General features: G+C 42.1%; 1 protein-coding gene across 4 annotated transcripts in view; it reads right to left on the minus strand.

Moving 5' to 3' along the window:
• Window positions 1–16,567, minus strand: part of CTCF (CCCTC-binding factor) — a 34,756-nt gene that overhangs the window by 14,535 nt on the left and 3,654 nt on the right. For 2 of the 4 annotated variants that reach the window (XM_063167965.1, XM_063167963.1), the window contains exons 2-3: window positions 12,132–12,244; window positions 8,523–8,617 (exon numbers count right to left, since the gene is read on the minus strand). The exons of 1 other annotated variant lie outside the window; for it this stretch is intronic. In XM_063167965.1, the coding sequence (XP_063024035.1) occupies window positions 8,523–8,576 (54 nt within the window). In that variant the 5' untranslated portion in view covers window positions 8,577–8,617; window positions 12,132–12,244. Of the gene's footprint in view, window positions 1–8,522; window positions 8,618–12,131; window positions 12,245–16,567 lie in introns of those variants that run through there. One more of the 4 variants, XM_063167966.1, reaches the window with a different exon arrangement.

Genomic DNA, 16,567 nt, shown 5'->3' on the forward strand with positions numbered 1-16,567 from the left:
TAAGGATCTCATGACACCTGTATTAAATCTATCCATACTGTCACAAACAAACAACACCACAGAAGCTCAGCATTTTGGTGGGCCTGAGCTGTAACTGACAGTAGCTGCACGCAAGCATGACACTGAGATTTTGTGCCTCCTCAGATCACCCACTGCTCTTCACTGCAGTTGGGGAAAAATATTAAACTCCTGTATTCTCATTTTGCAGGAAGGTTGTTTCAAGAGTAATAAGAGCTAAAATGAATTATCATTTTGCAGCTTTTTCCCAAATGAAAGGAATAAGATTATAGTAAAGGAGCATTTTGTAAGTCCGTCTCTATTCCAGGTGGTTTACTTTGTAAAAATAAAGTGGTCCCCAACCACACCAAACACCTCCCCTGCATCAGGATACCATTTCTTATACCCCTCATTAAGCATTAAAAAATACCAAGGTCAATTTTGGATACGAAGAAAGTGACAAAAAAACCAGCTTCCTTACTAAGCCTGTGAAAAATTCCTGAATCCAGTTCCAGATTTGCTAAGAGACTTCTGTATTTTCCCATTAGACTGACTGGCCTCTCAGACCAGCTAAGTGAATTAATATAAATATTTAATCTCCATTGCTAACTCAACACTTTAAAATCCCCATACTACTTTCAAATATCTATGTTTAATCTTGTGTACTCAATTTTGATTTGACACAAGACATAAACATGAAGCACAGCTATCAAGTCTCCATCAGCTTTAAAAATTACAAGATAAATAATTGCGATTCTTTTTAGAGAGTTCTTGCTGTTACTCTACTGTCTTTTCTAGTATCATCCACTTCTGCTGTAAAAACAATACAGCTCATCTTGTTCTTCAGCCTGCCCAGACAAGGGACATAAATTAGCGTGGTGCCTTGACACCGGTGATGTCGTGGGCAGCCACAGTCTCCAGAGGGCACCAGATCCCCAGGAATAGCGACATATGGCTTCGTGCACACTCCCCGCAGGGATCCCGCCTCTCCTCTCCTTCACCACCAGTCAGCTTTTCAAGTCGGAGCAAATCCATATGGACAAACAGCTGAAGTACACCAGATGATGTAAGTACTTAACACCAGACAGCAGGCAATCAGAACAGGGCCGGTCTTTGGCCTACAGCAACTGCAAAAGTGCTTTACAATTATCTTAGGTATTTGCAGAGAGAAGAGAAGGCTGTCCAGGTGACCAAAAGTGTCTGAACAAAAAAAGGACGTAGCTAAATAACACATAAAAATGTGGTCAATGGGCAAGGAAGTAACAATAAAATATGTAAGATGGAGGGGAAAAATGGCAAAAGTCCATCTACAAAGCTAATGCGACTTTGGTGCTGAGCAGAGGTTTGCAACCTTGAAACAAGCACAGGCAGCTCTGAGCAGAGGTGGGGCCCTCACAAGGACCTTCACATTCACTGTCAATATCAGTTGGTAACAACATTGCTAAGTCACCTAAAAGCGAGACAACTGGCCAAAATTTGCCAGTGTCCTCTATAATTCTATAGTGGAGTAGGAAGGCACCACTTCTGACTTGTAAAGCAGAAAATCCTATGCCCACCAAGGAACAGGACACTGGCACACATGGAGACTCTGGCTCACATTGTCAGGAAGTTTGCCAGCCTAGGAACACAGGTGTACAGGGACACCAAGGAAATGCCCGCAGTAAGACTCAGGTTAAAGACACTCACAGTGGGGGTGTACCTGTGAGAAAGCAATGGATGGATTCCTACAGCCGTCCGGTAAAGAACCTCAGACCCCGCCAGTGCCCCTGTCCCTCTGTCACCTCTCACGCCGTTTCCTGTCGCGCGCCTATCAGGGCTCACACGGAGGGGCACGGCTGCCCCCGAGCGGCGACACGCGGCACTGCACCGGGCTGGGGCCGCCGCCTCCACCCCTGCCTGCCACCTCCGTGTCACCGCCATCCCTGCCTGCCACTGCACCCCAACACTGACATCCGCGTCACCGCCATCCCTGCCTGCCACCTCCGCGTCACCGCCATCCCTGCCTGCCACTGCACCCCAACACTGACATCCGTGTCACGGCCATCCCTGCCTGCCACTGCACCCCAACACTGCCATCCGTGTCACCGCCATCCCTGCCTGCCACTGCACCCCGAGCCTGCCACCTCCGTGTCACTGCCATCCCTGCCTGCCACTGCACCCCAACACTGACATCCGCGTCACCGCCATCCCTGCCTGCCACTGCACCCCAACACTGACATCCGCGTCACCGCCATCCCTGCCTGCCACCTCCGCGTCACCGCCATCCCTGCCTGCCACTGCACTCCAACACTGCCATCCGTGTCACCTCCATCCTGCCTGCCACTGCACCCCGACCCTGCCACCTCCGTGTCACCTCCATCCTGCCTGCCACTGCATCCCGACCCTGCCACCTCCGTGTCACCTCCATCCTGCCTGCCACTGCACCCCGACCCTGCCAGCTCCGTGTCACCGCCATCCCTGCCTGCCACCGCACCCCGAGCCTGCCACCTCTGTGTCACCTCTCTATCCCTGCCTACCCCTTTCCACTGTCCCAGTACACGCTGCATCCTGACACTGCCACTCCCACTGTCCCTGCCTGCTGCTGCATCCTGACCCAGATTCCCCGGCTCCAACACTCAGCACATGGATCAGCACTCACTCCTGCCTATTACGAAGGATCCACTATAGTCAGTTCCTTTCCATCAAAATCAGTGCATCTGAAAATGTCTTGTTCTAAACTAAACTCTTGCCGCAGGGGAAATGTCACAATATACTGAATGTCACAATAACAATATAAAAAACTACAGAAATATACAGGAGCTGGCTCACTTGATGTTTTGGATAGCTCAAAAATCTCAGGAAACAGCTGAGATTTCCTCAGAAGTGTGGATTTACAAATTACAAAATTCTTCAGCTGCGGGGTGGGGACCCTACAGGATGTACCCTAAACTTGAGAGGAAAATGTATGGGTGTTTTCCTATTAAATAAGCTCTCTGTAAAGACTCCATTTCTGCTGCAGCAAGTTTTGCACTGGCTGTCCATGCCACGTCTCACTCACTCTGTCTTGAATAATTTGCTATTTCTTTTACTTAATTTTTTCTTCTTTACTCTAATTCTCCTTTTTCATAAAGTGGGTCTCACTGGTAAGTTTTGTATTTATTGGAGGACATGTGCCATTTCCTACAATTAAGACCATTATAGCAGAACAGTAGGAATAAAAACTGCAGAGTTTCTCTCAACTTTTTATTTCTGGCTTTTGTCTCCAGCTCTCTTCCTACCAGTTACTGCTACCTTACACCAACAGCTCGGTTCCACAATGACTGAATCTAAAAAGGAAAACAAAGCAGCAAGTTAAAAGATGCAGTAAATCAAGACTGAAAAAAGCAAAAGAGAAAATATTTCACAATAAGGAGAACGACCAAAAAAGAAATCAAAGATCTGAAATCACAATTCCCACTAATAGCTCAAGCCAGCCCTTCCACATGGGCTCACCCAGCAGGCTCTACTGACAGACACTGTGACACCAAACAGCTCAGTGCACTGTCACAATCCAATTAGCCAGGTAAGGAGCTGTGACATCCAAACAACAGACCTAAGCTTGCTCAGACAGCTCATGGACAGCCCATTTAAAAAGCTGGAACAAGCAGAAATACAAAGTGCTGTGCCTTTCATGCAACTGACACGTCATTCCAATGAAAGGAACCAAAAGGTTGCTTGAGAGAAAGTAATTTAGTGCCAGCTGTCCTGCTGACTACAGCACAGGAGAGCCTCAGCCCAGATATGCTCACTTTCTTCCCAATATCCAATCTAGCCATGCCCTGTGTCAGTGGGAAGCCATTCCCCCTTGTCCTGTCACTCCATGCCCTTGCCCAAAGTCCCTCTCCAGCTCTCTGGAAGCCCCTTTAGGTTCTGAAGGGAATTGGAGAAGCACTAAAAACAACTTGCTGTCATTGTCAATGCAGAAAGTACAACCCCAGAGACAGGGATAGCTAGTGCCAGCGCCTATTTTTTACTGGTGTTATTTATAATAAAGCTACTATCAAAGAAGCATTTGTCTGCCTCTCAGGCATGTTAAAATTAAGGAACCCTGAACTGCATCAAGTTTCATGCACCAAATTACACAAAAATATGTATTTTCACCAAAAAAGGCACAGTCTCAATAAAAACTGCTGGGAGACTAACGCAATTGAGAAGTGTCACACGTTAAATGTTACACATTTAATGCTGTAATACGCACTTAACTTGAGAAAAAAAATTTAAAACTCCAATAGACACACTGAAGCCAAATGCTGTCAGTCAATTTTTGATAGTCATAAAATAATGAAAAGTATCAGCAGCTACATAGTGCAAACAACCTTATCACCTTGCAGCACATTCAGGCCTTGAATTCAAGTCAATCTACATACAGATCCCACTCAAAAACTGACATGGCTTTGACACTTGTAGATTAGCCACTTATTAAAAATTGCATGGGAGTGGAAATAAAGCCTAATGTTAAAAACAAGGGAGACTTATGTTCCTCCTGCATTCTCCAAGAATCCCTTTGAAAGCTGAATAAAGGAATAAACAACCTTAACCAGGAGTCTGCAGTTATGCACTGTATATGCCACTTAAAGCAAGAGAAAGACTTAAAAAAAAACCAAACATATCCAACAGGGTTTATAGAGAAGAGACTTTTTTCTCCCCGCTTGCAGTTCACAGATGTCTATGTAAGTATTTTAGGGCATGAGCAGATGCAGATTAACTGCAGGAGTGCTTGGCCATTCTCCTTCCCACCATGACACAGCCATATCTTCTCCCTGAAAAGTCTCCCAGCTAAGCACAGCCCAAGATAAGGCACTTTAACAGGTAGGCAGCCTTTCCATTTCCTCCAGCAGAGCCACCCTGATAAGAGATGAACATGGCATGAGCATAACTTACTCTAAAGCAGACAGACACACATCCAAACAGGCCAGCTGTGCCTTTCACATGCAAAACACCAAAGAGTTACTACCAACAGGAGAAACTAAAACATTGGGTAAATTTCTTTCACTAAGTAATTTTCTCACAGTAAAAGCTTAAGGCTTTCATTTGGCTACTGCAATCATTTCCATATTCACTGGTTATGACTGCTACACCCATCTCCAGCTGTTTTCTCATTTCCTCCTTGCCACTTACAACACTGGTACTGAAAGCAAACAAGAAGAGTAAAATGGACAACATTTACTGCAGCTTTAAATGAAAAAAGGGTATTCTCATTAACCCACTATTAAGCAATTATTCTGAGAAATATTTCAGCATCTTGGAGGGCATAAGGAAAGCAAGAACCTAGAAGTAAAAAAGCAAACTTCACCACAGGTTAATAAACATCCTTGCTGCTCCTCTGCATGAAAAGGGGCCTGTCAAGATTATGCCCCAAGAAATACATAAACCAGCTGTGGGAATGAGAGCTGCAACTGGAAAATGCAGAGTTGTAGAAGGATGGTTTCTCTGAGTGCTGACCCTGTGAGGGGATCAGAGAAGACAGTGCTGGTGGTGATTACCTAACCAAGGTGTCTGTGCTGGGAGGTTGGTCTAAATAGGACAAGAAGAGCACATTGTTCTAGGGAGTGATTCACAGCTTTTAAGTGGATCCCTACACTAAACTGACATCTAGAGGAATTCACTTTTTCCTTACTAACAAGACAGGAGACCAGATTTTTAACCTGTGTAATAGTTTCATGGTCTCTGTAAGACAGATAAACACAGCACTCTCTGTCCAAAGAGCTGCTCTCAGCTTTTTTCTTCACACTGACAGAATAATTCACCATAATGAACTCGACTGAGAACTAATTTGGCCCAGATGTTATCAGAGGTGATCTTTACCTTTAACCCCTACAAACTCCCAAGGGCACAGCCAAGGCAGTCCCTGGCTACAGGACATTCCTCACCCACAGCCAGCTTGGTGCACTGTTAGAATCAAAATGCATCTTGTGCCATTTCTTTACTTTCCCCCTTTTCTTTTTTCTCTGCTCCTCCCATAAGCTACAGGAGAAATCTTCCTGGTTGCTACTCCTGCCCAGGGATCCCAGCAGAGCTCTTTCCAATTTCATTGCGTTCCATGAGATGATGCAAAGCAATGAGAAGCTTCATTCAGCACTGACCTCTATTTTTCAGTCAGCAAGTAGCACACACCTGTGATCTCCTGCAATTACTCAGAATAAAGCTGACCTTTCACTTTGGATCAGAAACTCAGGGAGTTCAGGCAAGACATGGAAACAGAGTATATACCCAGGGCCCCCTGCCAGGCAGAAGGAAACTCAACTCCACATCTTTCCTCAGCTGTTTGCTGAACAAGCTCCCTCTTAATCCTTGCACCTGACAGTGGCAGAAAGCCCCAGATCATGGCTCTTCCAGAACTAATACTGCTAATTCTGCTGTAATAAGCTGCAGCCTACAATGGAGAGAAAAGCAGATACAATAATGTCAACTGCTTGAAACTTGCATCGTGTAACAAAAGATAAAAAAATCATTGCAGTTACTGACAACAAATCCCACACATGTTCAAGTCATTGGGATATCCTGTGACCTGACAAGGAAAGCCTTGATGAAGAAAGCAGATTGATAAAAGCATTTTCAGTTTTATTTCTGGAATAGTTTTTTTTCCTTGCTTTTATTTTAGATTTGGAGAATTAAAGGCCTAGTGAGAAGGTAATAGGGACAAAATTAGTTAATGTTCTTAAAATTTGTTCCATTCTTAATTTCTCCTTCAGTTTCTATCTACCATTCTTTCAAATCTCAGTTTTATTTTTTCACTATGTCTTTCAATAATTGCTAGTGCATCTCACTAGATGACACAAGGTCTTTATTCATTCAGAGAATTCTCTACTGAAAGCTGGGAAATGCAAGTGAAATATACTCTTATCAATAATTTTTTTAAAGTTTCCCTTTTTAATTTAGTAAGGAAGTCATCATGTTTTGCTAACCTGACAGCCCATTTCAGAAGGACAAACACACAATCCAATCAGGTGTAGAATACAGGAAGACTTACACTTCAAAAGAAGTAATCACAAAGGAATTTCTTTTTAGCTGATGTTAGATCATAAAACTAATCAGTCCCTCCCTTTTTCCAAGTCTTCATAATGCAAAATTGATGAAGGAGCTCATGAAAGACCATTAGAATACCTGAAGGTATTAAATTGAGAATCAAAAATTATTTCAGATTAAACAGCCTGTAAAATCCATTGGCACAAAAAGTGAATCCTTATACTGTAGGCAGATATTGGAAAAGATTCCTAGTTTTATCATCAAGTATTTGTGGTATTTTCTCCCATCACACATTAATTTAGGCTTTCATTTAATTTACTGGCAAACTGCTAACAGCAGAAGATATTTCTTCAAAATAAGTCTGAGCAGAACAGGATTCCTTGGCCATCTGATGTAGGGTTGCATGATTCCAAAATGGCAACACCAGCCACTCCCACACCTGAAAAAAAGACCTGTGTAACAAGTTTCATGGCATTCTAGAGACTTCATAATAAGTATCTGGATTTTGTTTTCCTCCAAGGCTTCACCTAGATGAACAGGTATCCAAGAATAAACTTTTGGGGAACAGCTATTTCTTTTATCTCTGCATATGTACTCACTAAGTAGTGATACTCTACCAGGACAAGGGAATTCAGACTTCACATTGGAAGAGCAGGAAGTGCTTATCCCTGGGATGGTAACTTGGGTCCTACCCCATGAACAACAGCTGCCCATGCACTATTAGTCACCTCACAAATCACACCCTGATGCACATAAGGAGAACTAAAGTCAGTGCTAGTTAACCTAATGTCAGGCTGTACCAAACACAGAGGTGCAGTTTACTGTTGTTGCAGCAGGAACAGGAAATTCCAGGAGAGTTTTGAAAGCACCTATGGCAGAAGGGTGGTGGACAAAAACTCCCAGAGCCTAAATTAAGACATCCTTGCTTTTGAGTCACAGAAAAGTTAGTCTGAATTAGTAAGTGCTGGAGCAGACATAAACAGAATCAAAACCAGGTGACTCCTTTAAAGTGACCCTCATGCTGAAATTTTAAGAAGCTTCATTGTTTTACACACACCCCTAATTCATTTGGACTTGTACTCCAAATATGCTCATACACCAAGCCCTAAAAGTGCTACAATCAACCTTCAAAGCAGATGAAGCAAAAAACCCCCAAAATCCCACAAAGGCACTCAACCTTGGAAGAAAAAACCCCTTTCTCCCAGGAAGCAGTAAGGTCTCATTTCCAAACATACCCACTGTGCAAAGAAACCATATCTGCCTTTAAACTGCCCACTCATTGCCTCCATCAGCCCAACAATTCCTCATGTTAGCACAAGCACCCTGAGAACTGCAGCTACTGTCAGGAAACCAATCCAGGCCAGAACTCATCCAGCCAAGATTTCAATCCAGACTAGGTCTCTGGTGTGCCCCAACACTAAGGGCAGCCAAAAGAGAAGCAGGGCAAAAGGGTTTCTACTAGCACAATGTTAAGCTTTATGTTCAGGAAACTACTGCCTCAGCATGGAACACATACCACACTTTAAACCCCCTCAATTTACATTTATGTTCTTGGCGCTTCTGCACTTCTGCCTGGACTGATTTGTTCTCTTCATGCTGGCTATTCTTCATGCAGCTCCTGAGGTCACAACTCACTCTGGAACAGAACAGATGAACTAGTGAAACTACATAAAAGAGAAAGGTAAGGGGGGTTGGGGAGGGGAGAGGGAGGGGGGAAAATAAAAGCAGTGTTCAATATTTAATGCTTGTTTAACACAGGTGTAGTCCCACACCCCTAACAGAACTGATAACTGCTTGAGGACCCCTTCACTTACCAAAAGAGCCATAAGCAAAACCAAAGGAGTATTTTAATCAGCTTTAATACTTTCACTAGGATGACTGAACTCATTTCACAAGCTCCTCTATCTACTTGTTCTCAAACTCTTTAGCATTCACAGTTCTGACAACCTAAAGCTCTGGATGCCTCACATCAGATTACAAGAGCAATGTGACATTTTAGAGCCAGCTCTGCCTACTTCAGATGGCCTCTCTGTCCTGTGCTGTGGAACAGCACATCACACACAAGGAGTTTTTACTGCTGAGAGGTGTAAATGAGAGCAAATATCACTCCTTACACTGTCAATGCAGCTGTGGATCTACTGCTTATATCAAATAACAAAATCAGCTCTAACACAGTCCTAACCTTGCCACCCTGAGGAAGACAAGGCTCTCTGCTCACTGAAGCAAGCTTCATTACCCTTATCAATTAAGGGCTTAAAATACCCACATTTACAGAAATACAGAATTTACAAGACAGCACATTACTCCTTTCTGTAATCCTTGTCAGTGTGCAGTGTGCACACATGCTAAAAACCCTGGGAATGGCAAGGAAGTCCAGAGGAGTGATTCTCAAGAGAGGCATGTATTCTTGCTGCACTCAGCAATGAAGGCCAAGCAGTGCTGGATTTCACACTAGTTGGATTTCACACCCTTTGAATTTAAGTGCTTCCCCTCCAGGTTCTTCTGTCATTTATTTAGTACAAGGCACTCAAGTCTGGGTCCTGCATTTATTACTTGGCAAGTCTATTTTTAATTGTTAACCAGCTTCAAAGAGCATTACTGATAAGAGGTTTGTTGGAGCTGTGGATGCTCAGTGATAGTGACCTTTAAAAAAAATTTGGAAATTATTTCTTTTTAACACTCACTCTGCAAAAATCACAAATGCTACATACAGGCCCTGACCAGGAAAGAGGATGCTCAGAGGATACATGGGGTGTGCTCCACTGCTAAGGGCATATTGAGACTCCTGATGATGCAAGCTGCATCCCTGCCAGGTTCTGTGCAACGCTGGAAAAGATTTCCTGAACTTTACAAACTTTTCAAGTAATGCAGAAAAGCCTCAGGAGAGAAGGAGATCTCCCTTCAAAAGACATTTGATACAAAATTAACACCTCCCACCTGGAATATTATCACCTTAGAAGTTTTGTCACACACACAAGAGGACAACAGAACACACTGAATTGAATGGAAGCATCTGTTTATCCACTTTGGGTTTCCTGAAATTTTGAATCAAGAAAAATCAGTTTTCTTCCATTTTTCAAAACTAATCTTCTGCTTGGAAAATGATTTAACTGTAAAGAAAGCTGTTTTAAATCAAGATTGTACCCAAACTCTTATGAGGGGAAAGAGAAAACAAACCAGTAATTGCAGCTCTTTTCTACAGTGAAGACAACACAAATAGAGAACATTTCACAGGGATCTCTGCAGATTAGCACTGGTGGTGAGTTAATGCAAGGCACAGCCATTGCCCCTCTCTGTTTACAAGGTAATGATTCTCATTAAGGAAATAAGTTACTGGAGTTTTTAAAGAGATGTTTTGAAGCTGCTTGGACACCACTCAAGAAGTATCAACCTACTAATGTAAAATCCAGGGAGCTCCAAAAATGCAAGGCCCTCTTGTTCTGATCCACTCCAAGGGAACATCCCAAAGGGAGAGTAAGTCACTTCTGCTCTCCTTTACTGCAGAGATGACACTGAACTTCTGTTAAATACCTGGTGTATCTTTCTGGCATAAAATACCTTGCATGAATTTACATTCCATCAGACCTTTGACATTTGGGCAATGTTTGAAGAGCTTGAAGGAAAACAGGCATAAACTGAAAAGCTGAAGTGCTTCACATGTCCACTGCTGAGCTTAGAACACATGGAAAGAACACATCAGCAGGCTACCAGAACAATGAGGTGGCTGGAATACAAGATCTACACAGAAGAATGACAGAGTTAGCTGTGAAAAGACCGTGGGGAGATCCTACTGCTGCCTCCAAAGGGAAGCAGAGAGTCAAAGGACAAGTGCAACAGACCAGCTGCAACAATGAGTGGTCAAACACTGGAGTAGGTTGCTCAGAGATGCTGTGGAAACTAAAATATTTCCTAAATACAACCCTAATTGACCTCATCAAGCATCAGTGCTGGCCCTGCACTGAGTCAGGGATTGAATCAGGGTACCACAAGAAGTCCTTGCCAACCAAAATTATTTTACCATTCTCTGGCACTACATAAAATAAAGGCTATACCTAAACTTCAAACACAAAACATTGAGACATTTTTCCATCTATGCAGTTATAACTATGATGCTCCTAGGACTGACATTTACTGGTTCAGCACTCATTTCCACACAAGATGTAGAGGCCCTGGAACACTTCTGCAAGCTCTCATATACTGATCAGTTCTTCAGCAAATGAACAGATGTACTGTAACTCTCAGCAATCTACTGGGGACCAGCACTCTCAGAGTGGTAGATATCCAAATCCACCCAGTATTGAAGAGAACAGCATTAGAAAAGCACAAATACTGTGGTTTATTGTTTAGGAGACAGAGAATCACATGTGCTATGAAGTACAAAGATCCACAGCAGACAAGAGTCCTATAGGGACTTCAGTAAGAAAAGGATGAAGCAGTATTGACAAGAGACTTTACTACTTTTTTATAATTTGCAGGAGAAAACCCAGGTCCACAGTGAATAAATCTACACTAATAAAAAAGGAAAAATCTGTCTTTGAAGTACTGAGGGCTACTGTATCCTCTTTTCCCCACGGTGTTAACAAGAAATTGTATCTTCTCAGGCAACAGGAAAGGTGCCAAAAGGCAGATGAAAACTCTCCCTTGGCTGCCTCAGGACAGCCTGTTTGCAGAGGCAGCACATCACAGTGACCAACAACTGCACTGGAACCAGCACTTCTAACCAGGAAGAGCCAGACTGGAACACAGCAGGACAAACATTCAATGCCATCTCTCTCCTTTGAGAGATGGAGAAATCATCCCTAAGGATTTGTCTGCACAAGCCACTCAAAGCAGATGTGTCCAAAACCATTACAGATGTCACATCAGGCAAGTGAGACATCAAAATATTTCATAGCTGGCTCCACCATACTGTCATGGAGGCTCACAAATTCTTCTTCATGTAGGTCAAAATGTTGGTAGGACAAGGAGAGGATGCAGCTGCTTTAACAGGACACACACTACAGGAGCAAAGCATAAAGTAGTCTGGGACCATGTAATGCTCCAGGTAGCTCAGAGCAGGCAGGAGTCAACAGCAGTCACTCTTTGGCAGGAAGGAGAGAAGAGTATTAATAAACATGGAGGTAGGCAGGGATCAAGTAATCAATGAGTACCTTTTGAGTATTCAGTATTGCCACAGGAAGCGAAAAATCTCTCTTCAAAGATCAGAAGTGGCAGTAAGTTATATACTCAGCAGGAATGCTGGATAACACTAACTTCTTCCATCCTCCAAAAAGAAAAGAAAAGAAGAAAGGTTTTAATAATCTGATAAGCTTTGACTGAAACTACTAGCCTTCAAAAATGTCATTTTTTTCCAACCTGTAATCTGGAAACTCCTGAAGTGCCTTTAAGGGGTTTTCTTGCAGTATATACTGAGAAAGTAAAACTGAAGTTCAAACTGCACTTCCACTGCAAACAGTTTAGGACACAGGAGAAAGCTACTGGTTAAAATGTTATACTGTTAACTTATGTCATGGAATTATACAATCAAAACCAGGGGACATTTTTAATTCAGTAGCATTTCCTGCTTTCATTTTAAATCTCTGGATGTTAGAAGTGGTTTCAAGGGAAGAGCTTTGCAAATCAAACACAAGGAGACAGAAAAACTATATAAGAAGCTGAAGTAATTGGCCAAAAAAAAAATCACTACTGGTTCTACTGTAGTGAAAGGCTCTTCCAGGAGCCAGTCCAGAGAAACCATGTTTCTTTCAACATTAAACAATGGGAGAATTCAATTGCCTGGACAACAATTTTAAACATACAGGGAAGTTTACAGTTCCATTTCAAAAGAGTAAAAAAATGTTTACAAATAGCCAAATGCTGCTATTACTACTTGTACTCTTGGCTTCCCTCACAGAAAGCCTCTACTTACCCCAAAATATTTTGGGGCATGGTTCCATGAAGACTCAAATCAAACTTGAGGCAACATTTTTTCCACATCCACTTACATGCTATTGCTCTCATGAAGGAAATTCTGCTGACCAGTTCATCACTGGGGATGCAACTGCCAGCACACATGTGGCAGGAGATGGGGTCACAACAATCCTGATGCAAGCCAACCTAATTTTCCAGAGAAGCCTTGACTTTCACCTCTCTAAATGCTTTGGTGTTTATTCCCAAGATAGCAAGAACTGTAAATTTCCTTGTATAGCTTTTATCAATAGGTTGGGAAAAAATGAAAACATTTCCTTTATCCAACATGAGTATTAAAAAAAAAAGCCCTACAAGGACAGATCACTGTCCATTTAGTGCAGCAGTCTGTCTCCAAAAACTCCAGCAGGAAACAGTGTGCAGGGAGAGCAATCAGTCATGTCTGTGGTTTACCACCCTTATCCCAACATCCAGTCAGGGGATTAGGGATCATTGCCTCTGGACTTGTGGATCCCCTTCTGAACCTACAGTGTCTCCACAGTCTCTTACCAAAACAGGTTTCCCATCAACTGTGGTGGATTTACCTCATTTTTTACTCCTACAAGCTATAGGCTCACCACAAAACTCCCTGCATTTACCCAAGAAGTTGGCCCTGTGTGAAGCACAGCAGCCAGACTGGGCACAGACTGAGTTCTGTGAAGAACTCAGGGGGCAGCAGCAGAGTGACCCCATTCACCTCCTAATGAACAGCCAAACTCAAGCATCATGTGCTTCTGTTGAAATTACCACACAGAGGAGCACATGGATTACATGCAAGTTTGCTCTGTAGCTCTGAGTTCTCAAGATTACATATCCCCTTTTCACCTTTTTAATGTAAGATGGGAAAAAAAGCCTTTGCTTCCAGCAATCTCCACCTAGAGATGCTTATGTCACCATCAAGCTGTTCACTGTAACATCCCTGAGAGCTCAGAAAGTGTCAAACACTTGTGTCAAATCTCCACACATGAGGCATTAACATAGCTTAAAATTGAGTTGTTTACTCCTTCTTCCACAGCTTTATGCTTCCTAGTTTAATTCCTGATTAAGTCAGTATTTTACTCAGCATCCAGTTGAAAACTAGGATCACTGCAGATAATATAATTCCACACAACAAACAACAAATGGAATATATAAAATGAGTCAATAAATAATTTTATGTAACACAAAACTTTATGGAGCTATGCTTTCTTTAGTGGATTCAATAAAATCACCTTGCCTCACCCTCTGTGCATTTTCCATGCTTAGAAGCAGGAAGGAAGAACCCCTTTGCTGATAAAAAGACTGACTGGGCAGCAGTGCTTGTGCCAAGGTCCTTGGGCTGCTTGGTAGGCAGTGAGCTGGACATGAGCCAGCAGCTTGTCCTGGCAGCAGAGAAGTAACATTTATCTTTCCAACAGCTCCCCAGTGCCACAGCCTCAGATCAGGATGTATTAGCCACAAGTCTGGACTGAGTATTCAGGATACTATTTGACACATCTCCAATATATATCAATATCTGCTTATTTTCCCCCATTCAGAACATTTACTGGTTTGATCATATTCTTGATTGAAAAGGAAAAGTCCTAAACCTCTCTCTGCTCAAAAAGAGGAAAGGTGGATCCAGAGAAAGAGAAGAGGAGGTGCTATCCAACTCTTTTCTTTAACACCCTGGTTTATCACCAAGTCTGACCTCTTATGAATGACAGTTCTCTAAATATACATGAAACAAGAAAAGGTCAGCACCTTGCTGAAGCAATTTTCAGGTTTATTTTTTTCCCCCCCACAATCTGGATTCAAAGACATTAAGAAATAAAGAAATATATGACTGTTCTTGATATCAATCCATTAGTTAACCACTCACCCTGTGAGGAACTTAAGCCTTTTAATTTGAACTTATTGGGTTACAAATTCATATTGTGCTTGTCAGCAAGATTAGAACAAGATCACTAATCACTAACATCCAGTATTATTTTGTAAGGGACATATCTGAGGACTCTCATTAAGTCATCTCATTTTGATGAGAAGCTGCTCATGTTTAGCATTTTACTGCATGGCAATACAGCTTAGGTTTCCATCAAATTTGAGATGAATTTCACACAGTAATTTTTTTGAGGGTTTTGAGTGCTGAGGCCAAAACCATATGTAGGATTTTGGGAATGACTTCATGCCATCCAACAAGATGGGCAAGAACACACACATGCTTATTCCACTAATGCATTTAAGAACCACATTAGGTTCTTTGTCACAACATCACCTTGGAAACTTGTGTTTATGCTGTTTATTCACTATGACTCCAAAACACACTTCAATCACTGCTTTCTAGGATACCATGTGCCTTGATTTCAATTCAGCTGGAATATCTGGTTCCCAGGTGCACAGCTTTACATGCAGCAGCCTTAGTACACACACTGGACTGGATTTACTCCACCTGACAATCACAATGGCTGCCTCAGTGCCCAGTGATTTTCCATGAACCAGAAGTTTATAATGAACAGTTTTTAAATACATTTTTCACCAACAAAATCATTAATGAAAATAAATTGTGACAAGCAATTACTAGTTTTTGCTGAATATCCATGGAAACTATTCACTCTTGTACACCCCCAGATTAATCCTGAACTAAATGGCATTTACTGATACTCAGTACTAATATTAATATATAGTAAGGTCATCATGATCAAGTCCTTTAGAAAAGTCAAGAAATACATTTAACAAGCTCTTGTTTTCTCAAAGCCTTTGTTACTGGGATTAACACTTTAACTAAATTATGAACTAAGAATAAATGGGAGAGCTGGTAATAACATGAACTACATGTGTGTTAACACCATGCAGAGCTAGTCAAACACCCAAGGTGCTCTGGGCACCTGCCACCCTCCCTGCACAGCCATGTTCATCCACTCCACCTCCTTTCAGAACTGACACATCAGCACTTCCCTGACCTCCTGGAATTTCACTACTGTTCCAAAGTGCATTGACTATAAAACATCCCTTCCAATACTGCAGTTAAAAATATTCCAGTGGTAAAAAAATATACCTATATGCCAAGGTAAATGTCTCTCTCACCTCCCAATGTACTCTGGTGGGGAGCAGTTTTAAAGGGTTTTTGTGTTAAGTGTTGCCTTGTGTTTGTTTTTTTTAATATAATATACCTGTGGATGTTTGAGACATATACAGGCTTCTAATGATGATGCATTATTAATACAGACAGGGGTGCAATTCACATGCCAAACAATCTGGGATTTGCCTTCTGTTTTGCCAGAATTTGACAAATTCAACCATGTCAAAAGAATTTTTTTACAGTATGGGAAAAAAATATGCAAAACAAGATTTTCAGTATAAGATGAACTTAACCTTGTCTTTACATTAGAGCAAAGCTTTCCAGTGAAACCTGTGAAGCTTTAGACATTTCATGAGTTTGCAGCTACATCAGAACAAATAAGATGCTGCTGCTGACTGATATAATATGTATCTGGGCAGGATACTTGCACTACAGGAGAAAAAACTACCCAGTAGTTCAGCTTGCTGCACTGCTACCATTACAAAAGCCCTTGCCGGTGTCACTGGTCAGAATATTAACTGATCACTGCCCTTGTTTTTTAAAAATAATTTCAAACATTCCTGGCCACACCTCTTAATATGAGCCCCACACAGCACACTGAAA

Source organism: Melospiza melodia, chromosome 13 (assembly GCF_035770615.1).
Source record: "Melospiza melodia melodia isolate bMelMel2 chromosome 13, bMelMel2.pri, whole genome shotgun sequence".
In the NCBI taxonomy this organism is placed as follows: Eukaryota; Metazoa; Chordata; class Aves; order Passeriformes; family Passerellidae; genus Melospiza; species Melospiza melodia.